The following is a 22800-nucleotide window of genomic DNA, read 5'->3' on the forward strand; positions in this document are numbered from 1 at the left end:
CCACTAACACCCAATCCTAACCAATAACCACTGGCCCCAACCACTAACCCAATCATAACCAATAACCACTGGCCCCAACCACTAACCCCAATCCTAACCAATAACCATTAGCCCCAACCCATAACTCCAATCCTAACCAATAACCACTAGCCCCAACCACTAACCCCAATCCTAACCAATAACCACTAGCCCCAACCACTAACCCCAATCCTAACCAATAACTACTAGCCTCAACCAATAACCCCAATCCTAACCAATAACCACTGGCCCCAACCACTAACCCCAATCCTAACCAATAACCACTAACCCCAATCCTAACCAATAACCACTAGCCCCAACCAGTAACCCCAATCCTAACCAATAACCACGAGCCCCAACCACTAACCCCAATCCTAACCAATAACCACTAACCTCAATCCTAACCAATACCGATTAGCCCCAACCCATAACTCCAATCCTAACCAATAACCACTAGCCCCAACCACTAACCCCAATCCTAACCAATAACCACTAGCCCCAACCACTAACCCCAATCCTAACCAATAACCACGAGCCCCAACCAGTAACCCCAATCCTAACCAATAACCACGAGCCCCAACCACTAACCCCAATCCTAACCAATAACCACTAGCCCCAACCACTAACCCCAATCCTAACCAATAACCATTAGCCCCAACCACTAACCCCAATCCTAACCAATAACCACTAGCCCCAACCACTAACCCCAATCCTAACCAATAACCACTAACCCCAATCCTAACCAATAACCACTAACCCCAATCCTAACCAATAACCACTAGCCCCAACCACTAACCCCAATCCTAACCAATAACCACTGGCCCCAACCACTAACCCCAATCCTAACCAATAACCACTGGCCCCAACCACTAACCCCAATCCTAACCAATAACCACAAGCCCCAACCACTAACCCCAATCCTAACCAATAACCACTAGCCCCAACCACTAACCCCAATCCTAACCAATAACCACTAGCCCCAACCACTAACCCCAATCCTAACCAATAACCACTAGCCCCAACCACTAACCCCAATCCTACACCTTAACCCCAGCCCCTGACCAAGGATTATTGACAGGGATCAATGGAGGAGCTAAAGAGCTGATAAAGGAAGTAGTTGAAACAATTATCTCGATTAAAGAAATAGTGCAAGGTATGTTAGTAACAAGAGATTAAATCAAAGAGACCATCAAAATCAGCAATGACAATTACAAAGATCAGAACATTTCTAAGGCTGTCACATGCAGTATGTGTGGAGTTTTTTTAAAATCGGATCCAAGAGATGTTAAATGATACAGAAAATAACAGATTTCAAATCTTATGCAAGGTAGTTCTGCAAAGGGGCGGTTCAAAGTAATTTCAGATGAGTGTAAAGTGAGACACTACAGTTCAGTCTATGACACCCACAAGCCGTGTACACAAATGGAACAAGCTTGGGGTTTGATGTGGTAGAAGGTGAACTAGATGAGAACTGAAATAATCCAGAGTAAGAAAAGGCCCAAAAATGGAACAGTCAGTAACAGAACATCAATTAGACTCCTCTTATCATGGAGAAATCAAATATTAGATACACTGTGTGTTTGAAACAAAGCTGATTTATTTAATATTTGTCCAGAATATTAATCTCAAGCCCAGTTATTCTAGTTATTAACATCAGCAGAAACAAAGCCCAATTGCCAGAGTGAACATGGTTCAATCCTGGATGTGATTAACAGCAGAATCCAACCTCTGCAATCACTAGTGAACTTGCTGGTGTCTCAGCAGAGTGCATGACTGAGTGAATCCCTTCCCACACATGGAGCAGGTGAATGGTTTCTCCCCACTGTGAACTTGCTGGTGATTAAGCAAGTTAGACTTCCAAGTGAAAACCTTCCCACAATAAGAGCAGGTGAAAGATCGCTCCTCAGTGTGAACTCGCTGGTGTCTCAGCAGAGTGCATGACTGAGCGAATCCCTTCCTACACACGGAGCAGGTGAATGGTCTCTCCCCAGTGTGAGTGCGTTGGTGGGTCAGCAGGTTGCTTGTGTTTTTAAAGCTCTTCTCACAGCTCCTTCAACAGCACCTTCCAAACCCGCGACCTCTACCACTTAGAAGGACAAGGGCAGCAGATGCATGGGAACATCACCACCTGCAAGTTCCCCTCCAAGCCACACACCACCCTGACTTGGACCTGTATCACCATTCCTTCACTGTCGCTGGGCCAAAATCCTGGAACTCCCTTCCTAACAGCATTGTGGGTGTACCTACACCATATGGACTGCAGCGGTTCAAGAAGGTGGCTCACCGCCATCTTCTCAAGGGCAATTAGGGATGGGCACTAAATGCAGGCCTAGCCAGCCAGCGACGCCCACATCCCATCAATGAATAAAAAATAAAAAAAACATCTAAATGGCCTCTTAACAGTGTGAACAAGTTGGTGAGTCAGAAGATGGGATGACTGAGTGAATCCCTTCCCACACACAGAGCAGATGAACGCCCTCTCCCCAGTGTGAACTCGCTGGTGTCTATGGAGGCTGGATGACTGAGTGAATCCCTTCCCACATTCAATACACGTGAACGGCCTCTCCCCAGTGTGAACTCGCTGGTGTATCTGGAGCTTGGATAACTCTGCGAATCCCTTCTCACACACGGAGCAGGTGAATGGCCTCTCCCCGGTGTGAGTGCGCCGATGAGTTGGTACGATGCCAGACGCAAGGAAAATAGCGTTACTGCTCACGGTTGCAGGCCCACAGGTGATAGAGGTATTTAATACGTTTGTATTTGATCAAGAGGAGGACAGAGAAAAAATGGACGATGTGCTAAAGAAGTTTGATACACATTGTTCTCCCAAAAAGAACGAGACCTATGAGAGGTATGTGTTCTGTTCACGGACACAGCAGCAAAATGAGACTTTTGATAGCTTTGTGACCGATCTGAAACTGAAAGCACAGACATGTAATTTCTCTGAACTGAAATCATCCATGATTCATGACCAGATTGTGTTTGGTATTCATAATAAAAAAGTCAGGGAACATTTGTTGAGAGAAACTGAACTAACATTGGAGAATGCTGTGAAAATATGCCATGCCAGTGAGCTAGCTCAGAAGCACGTGAAGACTTTCAGTGAAATTAATAATGATGCGACTGTAATGAGTGACTGTGCTGCTGTCGGTGCTGTGTCCTACAAAGAGAAGAAACATGGGCAGAACAGAAATGCAAAGCAATCGGAGGATGGAATTTTTAATTGTAAACACTGTGGTTACCAGCACCAGTCAAGACAATGCCCAGCGTTTGGCAAAATGTGCACAAAATGTAATGGAAAGAATCACTTTGCCAAACAATGCTTTTCAAAAGTAAAAACAAAGAAAGGGCAACAAGTCAATGTGATTGAGGACACTGATTTAAGTGAGACATTTTTTGTAGGAATGGTGTCATGTGACAATATAGAAAAGGATACAGAAAATGTGCAGCCCTCAGGAATGGACAATGCTGAACATAAAGTTAATGCAGTAAAAGAGGACAAATGGATAATGCCACTGCAGGTAAATGGAGCATTAGTTACATTGAAATTGGACACTGAGGCAAAAGTAATCTTAATCAGTATGAGTGACATTAAAAATATGAAAGAAAAGCCCAAAATACAGAAAAAGTCAGTACTACTGAAGAACTATAATGGACAGAAAATAGATAGCTTAGGTGTATGCAGACTTAAAGTGACAGTAAAAGACAAAGTGCATCATCTCATGTTTTCTGTTGTGGCTGAAGGACTTGATTCACTACTAGGTGACAAAGCTTGTGAGGACTTAGAACTGGTCAAGCGAGTCTACCGTATAAACTGTGCCATAAGCAAACCAGATGACTCAGTGGATTCTGTAGTGAGTAATTTCCAGGATGTGTTCAAAGGATTTGGAGTTCTACCATTCACATACAAGATCCAGCTAAAGCAGGATGCTCAGCCAGTGGTACATGCTCCACGAAGAGTTCCAGCACCCCTGCGTGACCGGCTCAAGAAAGAACTGGGTGGAATGACCACACTAGGAGTCATCAGGAAAGTTGAAGAGCCAACAGACTGGGTTAACTCCATGGTATGTGTGAAGAAAAAGAACAATGATCTAAGAGTATGCATGGATCCAAAGGACTTAAATGCAAACATAAAACGTGAACACTACCAGATTCCCAAGCGAGAAGAAATCACCAGTGAAATGTCAGGTGCCAGATACTTCACAAAGCTCGATGCCTCACAAGGATTTTGGCAACTAAAACTGGATGAAGAGAGCACCAAATACTGTACCTTCAACACACCATTTGGCAGGTATTGTTTCCTCAGAATGCCTTTCGGGATAATATCTGCATCTGAAATCTTTCATAAAGCGATGGAATACATAATTGAAGGTCTGGAAGGAGTTCGGGTCTATGTTGATGACATCATCATCTGGGGCTCCACACTGAAAGAACACAATGAGAGACTGACTAAAGTGCTACAGAGCATACGCCGGAATGGACTGAAGCTCAACAAAGCCAAGTGTCAGTTTGGCGTCCAGGAAGTCACTTTCCTAGGAGATAATCTATCTGGTAAAGGAATAGAGCCAGATATGGAAAAAGTAAACACCATACTCAACATGCCCCGACCCAATGACAAAAAAGGAGTGCTACGCATCATGGGGATGATAAACTTCATTGGAAAGTTCATTCCTAACTTGTCAGCCAAGACAGCCTGTCTGCGAGACCTGCTACATAAAGCAAATGAGTTCGCATGGACAGAAAGACATGAACAAGAGTGGATGAACCTCAAAACAGTGCTGACAACCACACCTGTACTCACCTTCTTTGATGCAACAAAGAGAATCAAAGTGTCACCGGATGCATCAAAAGATGGCCAAGGCGCGGTCTTGCTACAAGCAGAGGGTGAAGATTGGAAGCCTGTTGCCTATGCCTCCAGGTCTATCACTGATTCTGAGTGTCGATACTCCCAGATTGAAAAGGAATGTCTGGGCTTGGTAGTTGGACTAGAAAAGTTCCATGGCTACATATATGGACTTCCCACCTTCACAGTTGAGACAGACCACTGGTTGCCATCATAAAAAAAATCCTAAATGAGATGTCTCCAAGGATTCAACGACTCATGATGAAGCTGCAAAGATATGAATTTGAACTGATCTACACACCAGGCAAACACATAGTGTTAGCAGATGCACTATCCCGAGCACCCACAATGAGTCATGTGAGCTCTACTGAGGAAGACGTGGATGTTCATGTGAGTATGGTCACTGCTGCGCTGCCCATGTCAGACACAAAATCAAAGCAAATAGCAGAAGAAACAGTAAAAGATACAGTGTTACAAACAATAATAAAGAACATTCATCATGGTTGGCCAAAAGGTTCCTGTCCAAAGTACTTTCACATTAGGTCAGCGTTGAGTGTCGCAAGTGGACTATTACTAAAACAGAACAGAATAGTCATTCCACAGGCTCTACATCGAGACATGCTCAAAAGGATTCATGAGGGACACCTCGGAATTGAAAAATGCAAAAGGAGAGCAAGAGACACTGTTTATTGGCCTAGAATAAATAAGGACATTGAGAACATGATAGGTGAATGTGAGACATGTCAGAAACACCAAAACAAACAAGCAAAGGAACCAATGATAGTAGCTGACTTACCAACAGCACCATGGCAAAAGGTTGGTATGGACCTTTTTCATTTGAATGGTAAAGACTATCTAATAGTGATTGACTACTATTCTAACTATCCTGAGATGGCGCTGCTCTCAAGCACATCAGCAAGCAGTGTCATAATGCATGTTAAATCCATCTTCACCAGACATGGAATCCCCAGGATTGCCATTAGCGACAATGGTCCGTTCTTCAACTGTAAGGAGCGGCAACAGTTTGCAGCACATTATGACTTTCAGCACATCACATCCAGTCCTCTGTATGCTCAGTCGAATGGTAAGGCAGAGAAAGGTGTTCAAGTTCTCAAACAGCTACTGAAGAAAGCAACAGAAAGCAAGTCTGATCCTTATCTCGCCCTGCTGAGCTACCGAGCCTCCCCTTTAGACTGTGGTTCTTCACCTGCTGAACTCCTAATGGGTCGCAAGTTGCGCACCACGCTACCCTGCTGTGCAAAAGAAAAGCAGAGTAAGGAACTGAGACAGAGACTTCAACTGTTAAAGCTGAAACAGAAATCACACTATGACAAGTCATCCAAAACTCTGAAACCATTGACAAGGGATGATGTTGTCAGGATTGAGGATCCAAATGCATGGAACAGGAAAGCTGCAGTTCTTGAGGAAGTAGGACCAAGGTTAGAACTGAGGAAGGACAGATTCTCAGGAGGAACCACCATTCCCTACTGAAAACACAAGAAACTATCCAAGAGCAAATCGATGACAATGCCGAAACTGAATCTTGTCACTCAACACCAGAACAATCTAACACAAACACACATACAGGCTCTCATGCAAACACATCAGACTTACCTGTGCTAAGAAAAGAATGAAAAGCTTAGAGTTCATAAAGTAAAGCTTTGAAAATGTGTTGACTGTTGTGAAGATGTTTGTCATTATGTAAAAAAAAAACAAGTTCATTCGAAGGTTTATAGAGCACTAACAAAAGTGTTACTGATATCATCTTTATCATTTTTCTTGAAAGTTGATTGATATTGATTTTGTTTAGCCTCAAAGAAAGGGGGATGTAATGATCAGTAACATGTCATTCTAGAATGATACACTAGGTGGAGCTGTATGTTTAGTAGGGGGCTACCCACAATGCAGTAGTCAAGATGGATGCTGTACACTAGTCCACATGGCTGAATAAATGACTAGCTCAAGCTAGCTGTTCATAATGAAAACGTCTACTTATTTATGAACATAATAACACTTGTGTCTCTCCAGGTTGGACGATCGGTTGAAGCCTCGTCCACACACAGAACACGTATACGGTTTCTCCCTGCTGTGAATGGTGCAATGTTTTTTCAGGTTGTGTAACTGGTTAAAGCTTTTTCCACAGTCAGTGCTCTGGAACACTCTCACTTGGGTGTGTGTGTCTCGGTGCTTTTCCGGTCACACTGATGTTTGAAATCTTTTCCCACAGACAGAACAGACAAACATTCCTCCTTCCACATTCAAAGGCCGATGATATTCAGGTCCTGATGAATGGAGTGACTGTCAGATCTTGACGTGATGTTTGGTTTGAGTTTCCCATCTGCAAATCCTCCCCTTCTAATACCCTGTAAAAGGAGTTTACAAAAGCCATCACTGTAAGTACAGGATAGAAATTCAGAACAGACAATTCTAGTTTCTATGGAACATTCTTTCCTCTCTTGCTACCCCAAAGCTTTAAATCCCCGTCCCACACACTCTCCCTCCTCCCTGTGCTGAAATCCAAACTCATCGCACCATCTCCAACATTTCTTTCCTCCACTCCCAGTTTTCCCCCTCCCTCTACTCTGGTTGGGTTCAGTTCTCCACCCGCTGTGTGCAGAGTGAGAATAAAATCAATGATTGTCTCTCCTGGTCACTGGGACCCTGAAGCCCCGCCCACTCTCTATTCCTGTAGCAAGATGGCCGCACAAGCGCCGTGCTGCAGGTGGAACCAATCCGTCTTTGCTCCACCAAGATGGCGGCGCGTAAATGATAAACGGTTTTGATCGAGCAAGTAGGGAGAAACTGTTCACTCTGGCAAGTGGGTCGGTAACTGATCTACCTATCAATTCATCCAATGAAAGGCGACGAGTTAAGAAAGTAACTATAGGTTTTTATTGGCTAAATAACAGAGCCCACCCTCGTGGGTGATCGGATCCAACAAGGAGGAATACCAGCCAGTCGACCACCTTTATACCTGGGCAGGTAGGTGGAGCCATGGGCGGACTCAGCAGTGTTCAGCCCAGGTATAACAGCGTGACAAGAGGCGACCTCCTATAGTGATACAACAATGTGAACAGTGATAACGATATAACAGTGATAACTATAGTGTAACGATTACCACAGTAACCAAAGGTCACAGATTTAAAATAGTTGCTAAAAGAACTAGAGGGAAATGAGGAGAATTGTTTTCACACAGAGGGTTGTTAAGATCTGGAACGCACCATCTGAAAGGATGCTGGAATCAGGTTCCACAGGAACTTTCAAACGGTAATTGGACGTGTACTTGAAGAGGACTAGTTTGCAGAGTTATGGGGATAAAGCTAGGGTTTGGGACTAAATTGGACAGCTCTTTCAAAGAGCCGGCACAGACACGATGGACCAAATCACCTCCTTCTGTGCTGTTAGATTCTATGATCAGTGTGAAGACGCTGGTGTCTCTTAAGGTTCTTCGAGCTTTTAAAGCGCTTCCCACAGTCAGAACATTTAAAGGGTCTCTCGTCAGTGTGAACAAGCTGGTGTGACAGGAGGGTGGATGACCAAGCGAATCCCTTCCCACACATGGAGCAGGTGAACGGTCTCTCACCAGTGTGGAGGAGCTGGTGTTTCTTCAGCTCCCCGGAGCTTTTAAAGATCGTTCCACAGTCAGAACATTTAAAGGGTCTCTCGTCAGTGTGAACTTGCTGATGTGCGAGCAGGTTGGATGACTGAGTGAATCCCTTCCCACACACAGAGCAGGTGAATGGTCTCTCCCCAGTGTGTAGGTTTTGGTGTCTCTTCAGCTCCCCGGAGCTTTTAAAGCTCTTTCCACAGTCAGAACATTAAAAGGGGTTCTCTCCAGTGTGAACAAGCTGATGTGCCAGCAGGTGGGATGATTCAGTGAATCCCTTCCCACACACAAAGCAGATGAACGGCCTCTCCCCAGTGTGAACTCGCTAATGTCTCTTCAGCTCCCCGGAGCTTTTAAAGCTCTTCCCACAGTCAGAACATTTAAAGGGTCTCTCATCAGTGTGAGCTCGCTGCTGATGCTTCAGATACTGGGGGCTTTTAAAGCTCTTCCCACAGTCAGAACACTGAAATGGTCTCTCATCAGTATGAACTCGCTGGTGTCCCTTCAGATCCCCAGAGCTTTTAAAGCTCTTCCCACACTCAGAACACTGAAATGGTCTCTCATCAGTGTGAACAAGCTGGTGTCCCTTCAGTTGCCTGGTGCTTTTAAAGCTCTTCCCACATTTTGGACACTGAAATGGTCTTTCCCCAGTGTGAACAAGCTGGTGATGCTTCAGATCCTGGGGGCTTTTAAAGCTCTTCCCACAGTCAGAACATTGAAATGCTCTCTCATCAGTGTGAACAAGCTGGTGTCGCTTCAGTTCCCCGGAGCTTTTAAAGCTCTTCCCACAGTCAGAACACTGAAATGGTCACTCATCAGTGTGAGCAAGCTGGTGTTCCTTCAGTTCCCCGGGGCTTTTAAAGCTCTTCCCACAGTCAGAACACTGAAATGGTCTCTCATCAGTGTGAGCTCGCTGGTGTCGCTTCAGGTGCCCAGGGCTTTTAAAGCTCTTCCCACAGTCAGAACACTGATATGGTCTCTCATCAGTATGAACTCGCTGGTGTCCCTTCAGTTCCCTGGTGCTTTTAAAGCTCTTCCCACAGTTAGGACACTGAAATGGTCTCTCATCAGTGTGAACAAGCTGGTGTCGCTTCAGATCCTGGGGGCTTTTAAAGCTCTTCCCACAGTCAGAACATTGAAATGCTCTCGCATCAGTGTGAACAAGCTGGTGTCGCTTCAGTTCCCCGGATTTTTTAAAGCTCTTCCCACAGTCAGGACACTGAAATGATTTCTCATCAGTGTGAACAAGCTGGTGTCCCTTCAGTTCCCCGGGGCTTTTAAAGCTCTTCCCACAGTTAGGACACTGAAATGGTCTCTCGTCAGTGTGAGCTCGCTGGTGTTCCTTCAGATCCCTGGCGCTTTTAAAGCTGTTCCCACAGTCAGAACATTGAAATGCTCTCTCATCAGTGTGAACAAGCTGGTGTTGCTTCAGTTTCCTGGGGCTTTTAAAGCTCTTCCCACAGTCAGAACACTGAAATGGTCTCTCATCAGTGTGAGCTCGCTGGTGTTCCTTCAGATACTGGGGGCTTTTAAAGCTTTTCCTGCAGTCAGGACACTGAAAAGGTCTCTCCTCAGTGTGAACTCGCTGGTGTTGCTTCAGGTCCCTGGGGCTTTTAAAGTTATTCCCACAGTCAGAACACTGAAATGGTCTCTCCTCAGAGTGAACAAGCTGGTGTCCCTTCAGCTCCCCGGGGCTTTTAAAGCTCTTCCCACAGTCAGAACACTGAAATGGTCTCTCCTCAGTGTGAACTCGCTGGTGTTGCTTCAGATCCCTGGGGCTTTTAAAGTTCTTCCCACAGTCAGAACACTGAAATGGTCTCTCCCCAGTGTGAACTCGCTGGTGTGTTTGCAGGTGGGATGAACAAACAAATCCCTTTCCACACATGGAGCAGGTGAACGGACTGTCCCTGGTGCGACTGCACTGTTGAACTTCTGTTGCAGATGGGGAACTGAATCCCTTCCCGCCATCCCCACCTTTACCCGGTTTCTCCCCGGTGTGACGGTGCACGTGTCTCGCCAGGTCAGGCGATCGGCTGAATCCGTGTCCACACACTGAACACGTGTGCGGTTTGTCATCGCTGCGATCGCTGCTTTCTCCTTCCATGTGCAAAGGCCGATGATATTCAGGTCCTGATGAATTGAGCGACTCTTGTCAGATCTTGACGTGATGTTTGGTCTGAGCTTCCTGCCTGTAACTGTTCCACTTCTGTAACCCTGTAAATTGAGATCAGAAAAAGATCAGAGACAAACTGTTGTTTAACATTCCCCTTTCCGACCCTAGGGGCAGTGAAGCTGATTTTCAGGCCCCAGCTGCTGCACAGGTTGGTTGAAAGGATCAGCAGTAATGGCGGCTGCAATACTCACAAGCCCCTGCACTCCAGAAAGCACTCTGTTGACGCTGAGTCCCGCGCATGTGCTCATGGCCCCTGTGCTCTCCCTCCTGCTCCACAATCGCCTGTCCCGATCGGTCCGCAACGTGCATGCTCAGCGCACAAAACCCCGCGGTTGGAACATCGGGTGCACATGACTAGCTGCAACATCTGGTACGCGTGCGCGGCTCAGGTGGGGGCGAGTTGGTGTTTCGCCTCAGCTGTCAGGGAGGTGCGCATGCGCAGGATGACCCAACATTCTTCCTGTCAGCAATTGCTCCCTCGTTTCTTTAGTAAAAACAGAAAATGTTGGAAATACTCAGCAGGTCAGGCAGCACCTGTGGAGAGAGAAACAGAGTTAACGTTTCAGGTCGATGACCTTTTGTCAGAACTGCTTGTTCTTTAGTGTCAGCCAGTGGGTAGCACTCTCGCCTCTGAGTCAGAAAGTTGTGGGTTCAAGTCCCACTCCAGAGACTTGAGCACAAAAATCTAGGCTGGCACTCCAGTGCAGTGCTGAGGGAGTGCGGCACTGTTGGAGGTGCCATCTTTCGGATGAGACATTAATCTGAGGCCCCGTCTGCTCTCTCAGGTGGATGTAAAAGATCCCATGACACTATTTCGAGAAAGAAAGACTTGCATTTATACAGTGCTTTCATGACCACCAGATGTCTTGAAGTGCTTTACAGCCAATGAAGTACTACAATGAAGTAGTCACTGTTGTAATGTGGGAAAGAGCAGCGCAGTTATCCACAGTCTCCGAGCCAATGTTTATCTCTCAATCAACATAAAAAGATAGATTATCTGGTCATTATCACATTGCTGTTTGTGGGAGCTTGCTGTGCACGAATTGACTGCTGCGTTTCCTACATTACAACAGTGACTACACTTCAAAACTACTTCATTGGCTGTAAAACACTTTGGGATGTCCGGTGGTGGTGGTGAAAGGTGCTAAAGAAATGCAAGTCTTTCTTTCTTCACTGGTCTCACCAGCGACCTCTTCTGGCTGTTGGTTGTTTGACAGCCAGGAGCCCGCGACATTACAAGAGGATTTGAGTACAGGATGATGCACTATCAATTGCTACAAAAGACTGGAAGTTGAGAAAGTAACAAACAGGCTTTTATTACCAAAGAACAGAGCATGCCTCTTGTGGTTGCCTGGTATCCAAAAGGGCCGGGGGCTGCCGGGCAGCCACCTTTATACCCAGCCATGAGGGTGGAGCCAGGGGCGGAGTCAGCTGAGGCATGCACAGACAAGTACAACAATATGCAAGAGTGAACAACAGTACTAACAGTGAACAACAGTACTAACAGTGGTGAACAACAATACTAACAACAGTGGTTTACCACATTCACCCCTTGTTTAGAATTGAGTCCGGCAGGGTGAAGTGCACTAAAAATTTGTGTACTGAAGTCTATCAGGAGGCCTTGTAAGCCGTCCTGAGCGTCGCAGCAGCGGCGGTGATGGTGCAGCATCCAACGTTGAACCCGGTGTCTCGTTCAGAGGAGGTGTAGCAGGTGGCGGACCCTGGGGCTGCTGCATGCCGTCTACAGGGGTCAGAGCGCGGGTAATGGGAGGTAGCGATGGTGGTCTCTCAGAGGCACCTGAAGGTGCGAGGTCTCGTGCGGGGACTGTGTCCTGGGGGTAGGCAGGAGTAGCGGTGGGTGGCGAAGAGGGTGTTTCAGGAGCACCCGCAGGTGCGAGGTCTCGAATGGAGACTGTATCCTCCCGCCCGTCCGGGTACACCACGTAAGCATACTGCGGGTTGGCGTGGAGGAGGCTCACCCTCTCGACCAGGGGGTCCGCCTTATGGGTCCTCACGTGCTTCCGCAGTAGGACGGGACCTGGAGAAGTCAGCCATGTTGGTAGCGAAATCCCCGACGTGGACTTCCTGGGGAAGGAGAACATTCTCTCGTGAGGAGTGGCATTGGTGGGTGTACAGAGCAGCGACCGAATGGAATGGAGCGCCGCAGGGAGGACCTCCTGCCAGCGGGAGGTCGGAAGGCCCTTAGATTTTAAGTTTAAAAGGACTGCCTTCCAGACTGTCGCATTCTCCCTTTCCACCTGGCCGTTACCCCGGGGGTTGTAGCTGGTGGTCCTGCTTGTAGCAATGCCTCTCGCGAGCAGGTACTGCCGAAGTTCGTCGCTCATAAAAGATGAGCCCCTGTCGCTATGGATATAGCTAGGGAAACCGAACAATGCGAAGAGGTCATTCAGACATTTAATGACCGTGGTACTGGTCATGTCCGAGCAAGGGATGGCAAACGGGAAACGGGAGTACTCATCAATTATATTGAGGAAGTACACATTGCGGTCAGAGGAGGGGAGGGGCCCTTTAAAATCGATGCTCAGCCGCTCGAAGGGGCGCGTGGCTTTGATCAGGCTCGCTCTGTCTGGCCTATAAAAATGCGGCTTGCACTCGGCACAGATCTGGCAGTTCCTGGTCATGGTCCTGACCTCCTCGATGGAGTAGGGCAGGTTACGGGATTTGATAAAATGGAAGAACCTGGTGACCCCCGGGTGGCAGAGGTCATTGTGGAGGGTCTGTAATCTATCAACCTGCGCGTTGGCGCACGTACCACGTGATAGGGCATCTGGGGGCTCATTGAGTTTCCCGGGCCGGTACAAGATATCGTAATTGTAGGTGGAGAGTTCGATTCTCCACCTTAATATCTTGTCATTCTTGATTTTGCCCCGCTGCTTATTATGAAACATAAAAGCTACTGAACGCTGGTCAGTGAGCAGGGTAAATCGTTTTCCAGCCAGGTAATGACTCCAATGTCGCACCGCTTCCACAATGGCCTGTGCCTCCTTTTCAAAAGAGGAGTGTCGAATCTCGGGGCCCTGGAGGGTCCTTGAGAAAAAGGCCACGGGTCTCCCCGCCTGGTTAAAGGTTGCAGCTAGGGCAAAGTCGGATGCGTCGCTCTCCACTTGAAAAGGGAGGGACTCATCCACAGCGTGCATTGTGGCCTTCGCAATATCGCTTTTTATGAGAGTGAAGGCTGCACAGGCCTCTGCTGTCAGGGGGAAGGAGGCGGACTTGATGAGGGGTCGGGCTTTATCCGCATAGTTGGGCACCCACTGAGCATAGTAAGAGAAAAACCCCAGGCATCTCTTCAGTGCTTTCTGGCAGTGGGGGAGGGGGAGCTCCATAAGAGGGCACATTCTATCGGGGTCTGGGCCGATGACTCCGTTCTCCACTACGCAGCCAAGAATAGCAAGGCGCTTAGTACGAAACATACATTTGTCTTTGTTGTATGTGAGATTCAGCCGCTGGGCCGTCCGGAGGAATTTCCCTAGATTAACGTCGTGGTCCTGCTGGTCATGGCCGCAGATGGTGACGTTGTCTAGATATGGGAAAGTGGCCTGGAGCGCGTTCTGGTCAACCATCCGGTCCATCTCCCGTTGGAAGATAGAAACTCCGTTGGTGACGCCGAAGGGAACTCTGAGAAAGTGATAGAGCCGACCGTCAGCTTCAAAAGCTGTGTACTGGCGGTCCTCAGCCCTGATGGGGAGCTGGTGGTATGCCGACTTCAGATCAATCGTCGAGAACACCTGGTATTGTGCTATCTGATTGACCATGTCAGATATGCGGGGGAGTGGGTATGCATCCAACTGGGTGTAGCGATTGATCGTCTGGCTGTAGTCAATAACTAGGCGCTGTTTTCCGCCAGTCTTCACCACCACCACCACTTGTGCTCGCCATGGGCTATTGCTGCTCTCGATAATCCCTTCCTTCAGGAGTCTCGCTACCTCGGATTTAATGAAACCCCTATCCCCGGCACTGTAACGCCTACTTTTGGTAGCGATGGGCTTACAGTCGCGGGTGAGGTTAGCGAACAAGCAGGGGGGGGGAGACTTTAAGGGTGGAGAGGCTGCAAATGGCGCGCGGCGGGCGATTTAAAAACTGCTGGCTGCAGACCATGAGAGGGGGGAGGGGTCCACCGTACGCTAAAGTGACACTCTTAAGGTGGCACTGAAAATCCAAACCCAGTAGGACGGCAGCGCAGAGATCGGGCAGGACCAGAAGTTTAAAATTTTTGTATTCAGTACCCCGCACTGAAAGAGTCACCTTACAGTAGCCACCGACTTCCGCTGACTGGGCTTTGGAAGTCATAGAGATGCGATGACGCGTCGGCAGGACCAGGAGGGAGTAACTGCGCACCGTGTCGGGGTGTATAAAACTCTCCGTGCTCCCGCTGTCAAAAAGGCAGGTAGTGGCGCGGCCGTTTACCGTAATGTCCATCATGGACCTGGACAGTTGATGCGGGAGAGATTGATCCAGCGTCACGGAAGCCAGCGTATGTTCAAGCGCGTCGATGCAGTCGTCCGATGAGGCGGTGGTGGAGTCCGGGTCCCCCGTAACCGAAGTCGGAGGTGTCCAAGATGGCGGACAAAATGGCGGCGCCCACGGTCCCGATCCCCACGCGGCTGGGGGAGCCCAAGATGGCGGGCAAGATGGCTGCGCCCACGGTTCGCACGCGGCGCTGCTGGCATTAGCGGTCTTCCCTTTGCAGGCGCTAACGTAGTGACCTTTCTTCCCGCAGCCGGAGCAGGTAGCATTCTTCGCGGGGCAGCGTGCTCTAGGGTGTTTAGCTTGGCCAAGTAACAAACAGGCTTTTATTACCAAAGAACAGAGCATGCCTCTTGTGGTTGCCTGGTATCCAAAAGGGCCGGGGGTTGCCGGGCAGCCACCTTTATACCCAGCCATGAGGGTGGAGCCAGGGGCGGAGTCAGCTGAGGCATGCACAGACAAGTACAAGAATATGCAAGAGTGACCAACAGTACTAACAGTGAACAACAGTACTAACAACAGTGGTGAACAACAATACTAACAACAGTGGTTTACCACTCAGGACTAAAGAAGTCTTACTCCAATTATATAGGGCCTTGGTGAGACCACAGCTGGAGTACTGTGTACAATTTTGGTCTCCTTACCTAAGGAAGGATATACTTGCCACAGAGGGAGTGCAACAAAGGTTCAACGAGATCGATTCCTGGGATGGCGGGACTGTCAGGTCGTAGAGAGAAAATGGGGAATTATAGCTTGACATTGGTAGTGGGGAAAATGCTAGAGTCCATTATAAAAGATGTAATAGCAGAACACTTGGAAAACAGTGACAGGATCGGACAAAGTCAATATGGATTTAAAAAAGGTAAATCATGCTTAACTAATCTACTGGAATTTTTTGAGGATGTAACTGGTAAAATAGATAAGGGAGAACCAGTGGATGTGGTGTATTTGGACTTTCAGAAGGCTTTCGATAAGGTCCCGCATAAGAGATTAGCATGTAAAGTTAAGGCACATGGGATTGGGGGCAAGGTACTGACTTGGTAGAGAACTGGTTGGCAGACAGGAAGCAAAGAGTTGGAATAAACGGGTCTTTTTCCGAGTGGCAGACAGTGACTAGTGGGATCGGTCCTAGGACCCCAGCTATTCACAATATATATAAATGATCTAGACGAGGGAACTAGATGTAATATCTCCAAGTTTGCAGATGACACAAAGCTGGGTGGGTGTGTGTGCTGTGAGGAGGATGCCGAGAAACTCCAATATGATTTGGACAGGTTGGGTGATTGGGCAGATGCAGTATAATGTGGATAAATGCGAGGTTATCCACTTTGGTGTCAAAGACAGGAAGGCAGATTATTATCTGAACGGCAATAGATTGGGAGAAGGGGAAGTGCAACGAGACCTTGGTGTCCTTGTGCACCAGTCGCTGAAGGTAAGCATGCAGGTGCAGCAGGCGGTTAAGAAGGCAAATGGTATGTTACATAAGAACATAAGAAATAGGAGCAGGAGTAGGCCAACCGGCCCCTCGAGCCTGCTCCGCCATTCAATAAGATCATGGCTGATCTGATCCTAACCGCCAATCCACTATCACAGAACCATCTCCTGAATCTAACAGAATTAGACACACGAAATAGGAGCAGGATCAGGCTACACGGCCCCTGGGCCCGCTCCGCTACCCACAGGGCCATGACCGATCCAAACCTAGACTGATGTCCAAATTCCTGCCCGCTCCCCATAACCCTTAATTCCCTTTACTTCTAGGAAACTGTCTATTTCTGTTTTAAATTTATGTAATGATGTAGCTTCTACAACTTTTTGGGGCAGCATATTCCATGGACCTACCACCCTCTGAGTGAAGTAGTTCCTCCTCATCTCAGTTTTGAAAGAGCAGCCCCTTATTCTAAGACTATGCCGCCTAGTTCTAGTTTCACCCATCATCGGGAACATCCTCCCCACGTCCACCCGATCCAACCCCTTCACAATCTTATGTTTCAATAAGATCGCCTCTCATTCTTCTGAACTCCAATGAGTAGAGTCCCAATCTACTCAACCTCTCCTCATATGTCCATCCCCTCATCCCCGGGATTAACCGAGTGAACCTTCTTGTTGGCCTTCATAGCAAGAGGATTCGAATACAGGAGCAAGGATGTCTTGCTGCAGTTGTACAGGGCCTTGGTGAGACCACACCTGGAGTACTGTGTGCAGTTTTGGTTGCCTTATCTGAGGAAGGATGTTCTTGCCATGGAGGGAGTGCAGCGAAGATTCACCAGACTGATACCTGGGATGGCAGGAATGACGTATGAGGAGAGATTGGGTCGATTGGGCTTATACTCGCTGGAGTTTAGAAGAATGAGAGGGGATCTCATTGAAACTTATAAAATTCTATCAGGACTAGACAGACTAGATGCAGGAAGGATGTTCCCGATGGCAGGGGAGTCCAGAACCAGGGGTCACAGTCTAAGGATAAGGGGTAAGCCATTTAGGACAGAGATGAGGAGGAATTTCTTCACCCAGAGAGTGGTGAACCTGTGGAATTCTCTGCCACAGAGGGCGGTGGAGGCCAGTTCATTAAATATATTTAAAAAGGAGTTGGATATATTTCTTAAAGCTAAAGGGATCAAGGGATATGGGGAGAAGGCAGGGACAGGGTACTGAATTTGGATGATCAGCCATGATCTCATTAAATGGCGGAGCAGGCTCGAGGGGCCGAATGGCCTACTCCTGCTCCTATCTTCTATGTTTCTGTGGTTATCCCTCAAGTAACATAATAAAATGATAGATTTGTGGCGGAGACCACAAAGGGACAATAAACACAATTCACTTTGTATAGCAATGCTGTGGTGTGTACATGCTGGGTTGGGTTATTGGTGCAGGGTCCCTTTAAGAGCATCGGGAACGTGATGATGTCGGTTGCGTGATGACGTCATAGCCCCTGCACGGGGCTGGGCTTTGCAGACCTCATGGAGATGTGATTAAAGTAAGGCACGTTTTGTTTTTTCCTCATGAAAAGTCTCAGCCTGTTGTTTTCTGTCGATACCAACATTGGTGACCCCGCTGCTCTTTTGGACGATTCCAAAGGATCCAGCATGTGGCTGTGAAAGACAACACGGTCGCCGACTGTCTCTCCCGAGCCGTCGCCAGCGCCGTGCACCTTGGCGTCGACTACACCCGCATGGCGGCCGACCAGGCCTCCGACCCGGACGTCCAGGCCTACAGGACGGCGGTCACGGGCCTTCAGCTCGCAGATGTCGCGTTCGACGCTGCCGGCACCACACTCCTGTGCGACGTCTCCGTTGGGCAGCCACGTCCCGTCGTGCCCGAAGGGTGGAGACGGCAAGTGTTCGACGCCATCCATCAGCTTTCCCACCCGGGCAGGAAGCCGTCGCAGAAGCTGGTGGCAGCCAAGTTCATCTGGCACGGGCTCAGGAATGACGTGCGCGACTGGGCCAGCACCTGCGTGGTATGCCAACGCTCCAAAGTACATCACCATACCTTGGCGCCTTTCGCAGTGCCCAAGAGGCGGTTCGACCACGTTAACATGGACCTGGTAGGGCCCCTGCCGCCCTCCCGCGGGTTCACCCACCTCCTCACAATGGTCGATGGAACCACCTGATGGCCGGAGGCCGTCCCGCTGTCTTCGACGATGGCCACCGATGTAGCTCGGGCATTCATCAGCACTTGGGTCGCCCGGTTCGGCACCCCATCTGACATTTCCTCCGACCGGGGCCCCCAGTTCACGTCAGAGCTCTGGAACTCCGTCGCCCGAGGCCTCGGGTTGAGACTCCACCGCACCACAGCTTACCACCCTCAGGCTAACGGGCTGTGCGAACGGTTTCATCACTCCCTGAAGGCTGCGCTCGGAGCCAGCCTCCGGGACGACGGCTGGATCAACAGACTCCCGTGGGTCATCCTGGGACTCAGGCCCACTCCCAAGGAGGACCTCCAATCCTCGTCCGCCGAGCTCGTCTACGGACAGCCGCTGCGGGTTCCCAGGGATTTCATCCCCAACACAACAGAGCCTTGGTCCGCAGCCCGTCAGCGGTCTGACCTTCTGGACAACGCCAAGGTTTTCGCTCCGGTGCCCACGTCGCAGCACGGCCTCCCGCAGTCCCATGTGCCGCTTGACCTTCGTGCGGCGGAGTACGTTTTCGTCCGCCACGACGCCCACCAGGGACCTCTGCAGCCACCCTACGATGGTCCATTCTGCGTCCTGGAAACCGGGGACAAGACCTTCGTCGTGGATGTCGGCGGTAAACCGGACTGCATTTCTGTTGACCGTCTTAAGCCGGCCCACCTGGATCTGGACCGACCTGTTGAGTTGGCACAGCCCTCGAGACGGGGCCGACCTCCGGTTTCCACGCCCTCTGTCCACCACCGAGCACCCGATGTCCCTTCGACGAACACCCCGGTCTCCACCCCGGAATCGAGGAGCCGTTCCAACCGAGTGGTCCAGCCCCCCCGACGACTGACATTGCCAGTACTTGTGAATTCTGGGGGGACGTATGTGGCGGAGACCACAAAGGGACAATAAACACAATTCACTTTGTATAGCAATGCTGTGGTATGTACATGCTGGGTTGGGTTATTGGTGCAGGGTCGCTTTAAGAGCGTCGGCAACGTGATGACATCATGACGTCGGTTGCGTGATGACGTCATAGCCCCTGCACAGGGCTGGGATTAGCAGACCTCGTGGGGATGTGATTAAAGTAAGACACGTTTTGTTTTTGCCTAAAAAGTCTCAGCCTGTTGTTTTCTGTCGATCCCAACAAATTATCAGATTGCTGTTTGTGGGAGCTTGCTGTGTGCTAATTGGCTGCTGCGTTTCCTACACTTCAAACAGTACTTCATTGGTTGTAAAGCGCTTTGGGACGTCCGGTGGTGGTGAAAGGCTCTATAGAAATGTCAGTCTTTCTTTCTTCACTGGTCTCACCAGCGACCTCTTTTGGCTGATGGTTGATTGACAGCCGAAGGTCATCGCATGCGCACGCGGGTCGGCGGTTTCGGCCGAGTCCGGCACAGCGACCCCTCCCGGTCACCAAGTGTAATAACTGCGCATGGCAGAGGAGACCAACCCCCTCCCCCACTCTGAGCTGCGCCTGCGCATTGGGACCTTGTCCGACGGAGTCGGCGCGGGGCATTCCGGGAAAGGCCTTGGTCGGTTCCAGAGTCGCGATCGGTGACGTAAAGTGAGTTTTCTCCGCTCCGATTGGGTGGAGAATCGCGCGGGGTGGGGGGGAGGGGTGCATCGGGAGAGAATAAAGCGAAATAGAAAAACCTGACAGTCCGCGAGGCCCCGGACCGAGCGCAGGCAGTTGGACGGTTACGTGGTCTCCTCGGGGTCACGTGACCCGGTCCCGCGGCCTGATTGACGGGAGCTTCCGACCAATAGGGAGCGAGCGGGGCGGGCCTGGAGGAGCGAGCCGGTGGCGGGTCCTCCAACCAATCGGGGAGCCCGAGGGGCGGGACTAGCGCCGGCTGATTGTCTGATCCGCAGGGCAGCGAGTTTCTCCAGTCCCTTATAACAACAGAAAATGCTGGAAAAACTCAGCAGGTCAGGCAACATCCGTGGAGAGAAATTTGAGTTGACGTTTCGGGTTGGACCCTTCTTCAAAACTGGAAAGAAAAGAAACTAGATCGGAGGCAGGGCTGCGATCGGACAAAAGAATAAAAGAAACAAAAGAAGTAAAAGAGATTAGAAGCTAGACGAGATAGTAATAGGCTGGGATTAGGTGTAAAGTGTACTGGCAGGGCAAAAGATAGCTGCCAGGTGTGAGAGAGAAACGAAAGGAAAGGGGCGGGGGGGAAAAGGAGTGGAACAATTACAAGAGAAAATGAAATGGGGGCCGAGCTTATGATCTGAAATTGTTGAACTCGATATTGAGTCCGGAAGGCTGCAGACTGCCTAATCGGAAGATGAGGTGCTGTTCTTCGAGTTTACGTTGAGCTTCCGTGGAACAATACAAGAGGCCAAGGACGGTGAGGTCCGAGTGGGAATGGAGCGGTGAATTAAAATGACAGGCGACCGGAAGCTCGGGGTCACCCTTACGGACTGAACGGAGGTGTTCCGCAAAGCGGTCACCCAATCTGCGTTTGGTCTCCCCAATGTAGAGGAGACCGCATCGTGAGCAGCGAATACAGTATACTAGATTGCGAGAAGTACAAGTAAATCGCTGTTTCACCTGGAAGGGGTGTTTGGGGCCCTGGACAGTGGGAAGGGGGGAGGTATAGGGGCAGGTGTAACATCTCCTCCGCTTGCACGGGAAGGTGCCAGGCGAAGAGGAAGGGCTGTTTGGGGTGATAGAGGAGTGGACTAGGGTGTCTCGGAGGGAGCGGTCCCTGCGGAATGCTGAAAGGGGAGGGGAGGGGAAGATACGTTTGGTGGTGGGATCACTTTGGAGGTAGCGTAAATGCCGGAGGATGATCCGTTGAATGTGGAGGCTGGTGGGGTGAAAGGTGAGGACAAGGGGAACCCTATCGTGGTTCCGCGAGGGAGGGGCAGGGGTGAGGGCAGAAGTGCGGGAGATAGAACTGACACGGTCGAGGGCAGTGTCAACCACAGTAGAGGGGAATCCTCGGTTGCGGAAAAAGGAAGACATGTCTGAAGCACTGGTGTGGAAGGTGGCGTCATCGGAGCAGATACGGCGGAGGCGGAGAAACTGGGAGAATGGAATAGAGTCCTTACAGGAAGCGGGGTGGGAGGAAGTGTAGTCCAGGTAGCTGTGGGAGTCAGTGGGCTTGTAGTAAATATTGGTCGATAACCTATCCCCAGAGATGGAGACGGAGAAGTCGAGGAAGGGAAGGGAAGAGTCCGAGATGGACCATGTGAAGGTGAGGGAAGGGTGGAAATTGGAGGCAAAGTGAATGAAATTGTCAAGTTCGGGGCGAGAGCAGGAACCGGCACCGATACAGTCATCAATGTATCGGAAAAAGAGGTGAGGGAGGGGACCCGAGTAGGACTGGAACAAAGATTGTTCCACATAGCCCACGAAAAGGCAGGCATAGCTAGGACCCATGCGGGTACCCATGGCAACACCTTTGATTTGGAGGAAATGAGTGGAGTTAAAGGAGAAGTTGTTCAATGTGAGAACAAGTTCAGCCAGGCGGAGGAGGGTCGTGGTGGATGGGGACTGGTCGGGCCTCTGTTCAAGGAAGAAGCGGAGCGCCCTCAGGCCATCCGGGTGGGGGATGGAGGTGTAGAGGGATTGTACGTCCATGGTGAAAAGGAAGCGGTTGGGGCCAGGAAACTGGAAACTGTTAAAGTGGCGGAGGGCGTCCGAAGAGTCACGGATGTAGGTGGGAAGAGACTGGACAAGGGGAGAAGAGATAGAGTCAAGATAGGAAGAGATAAGTTCTGTAGGGCAAGAACAGGCTGAAACGATGGGTCGACCAGGGCAGTCCTGTTTGTGGATCTTGGGAAGGAGGTAGAAGCGGGCTGTGCGGGGTTGGGGAACTATGAGGTTGGTGGCAGCAGGGGGAAGATCACCAGAGGAGATGAGGTCAGTGACAGTCTTGGAAATGGTGGTTTGATGTTCGGTAGCGGGGTCATGGTCCAGGTGGTGGTAGGAGGAGGTGTCGGAGAGTTGGCGTTCAGCTTCCGCTAGGTAGAGGTCAGTACGCCAAACAACAACAGCACCACCCTTGTCAGCGGGTTTAATGACCCTCTATCACCCC

The 22800-nt window shown here is 49.7% G+C and overlaps 1 protein-coding gene and 1 pseudogene across 2 annotated transcripts; both read right to left on the reverse strand.

Moving 5' to 3' along the window:
* Positions 1–1462: 1462 nt before the first annotated feature.
* LOC147118814 (uncharacterized) lies at positions 1463–9276 on the reverse strand (annotated as a pseudogene).
* On the reverse strand, positions 7736–20478 carry LOC147118815 (uncharacterized). Of its 2 annotated transcripts, XM_085984623.1 has the most exons (3): positions 20405–20478; positions 10833–11175; positions 7736–10682 (listed from the first exon to the last, which is right to left on the reverse strand). In XM_085984623.1, exon 3 carries the CDS (start codon positions 10570–10572, stop codon positions 9277–9279), a length of 1296 nt encoding a protein of 431 aa, XP_085840749.1. In that variant the 5' UTR covers positions 10573–10682; positions 10833–11175; positions 20405–20478; the 3' UTR covers positions 7736–9276. The 2 variants fall into 2 exon arrangements, with proteins under 2 accessions (XP_085840749.1, XP_085840748.1); XM_085984622.1 differs by lacking the exon at positions 20405–20478 and having other exon boundaries at positions 10833–12901.
* Between the last annotated feature and the right edge of the window lie 2322 nt (positions 20479–22800).

This window comes from Somniosus microcephalus, chromosome 4, assembly GCF_052327205.1.
Source record: "Somniosus microcephalus isolate GS21.2 chromosome 4, FLI_Smic_1.0, whole genome shotgun sequence".
Lineage (NCBI taxonomy): Eukaryota > Metazoa > Chordata > Chondrichthyes > Squaliformes > Somniosidae > Somniosus > Somniosus microcephalus.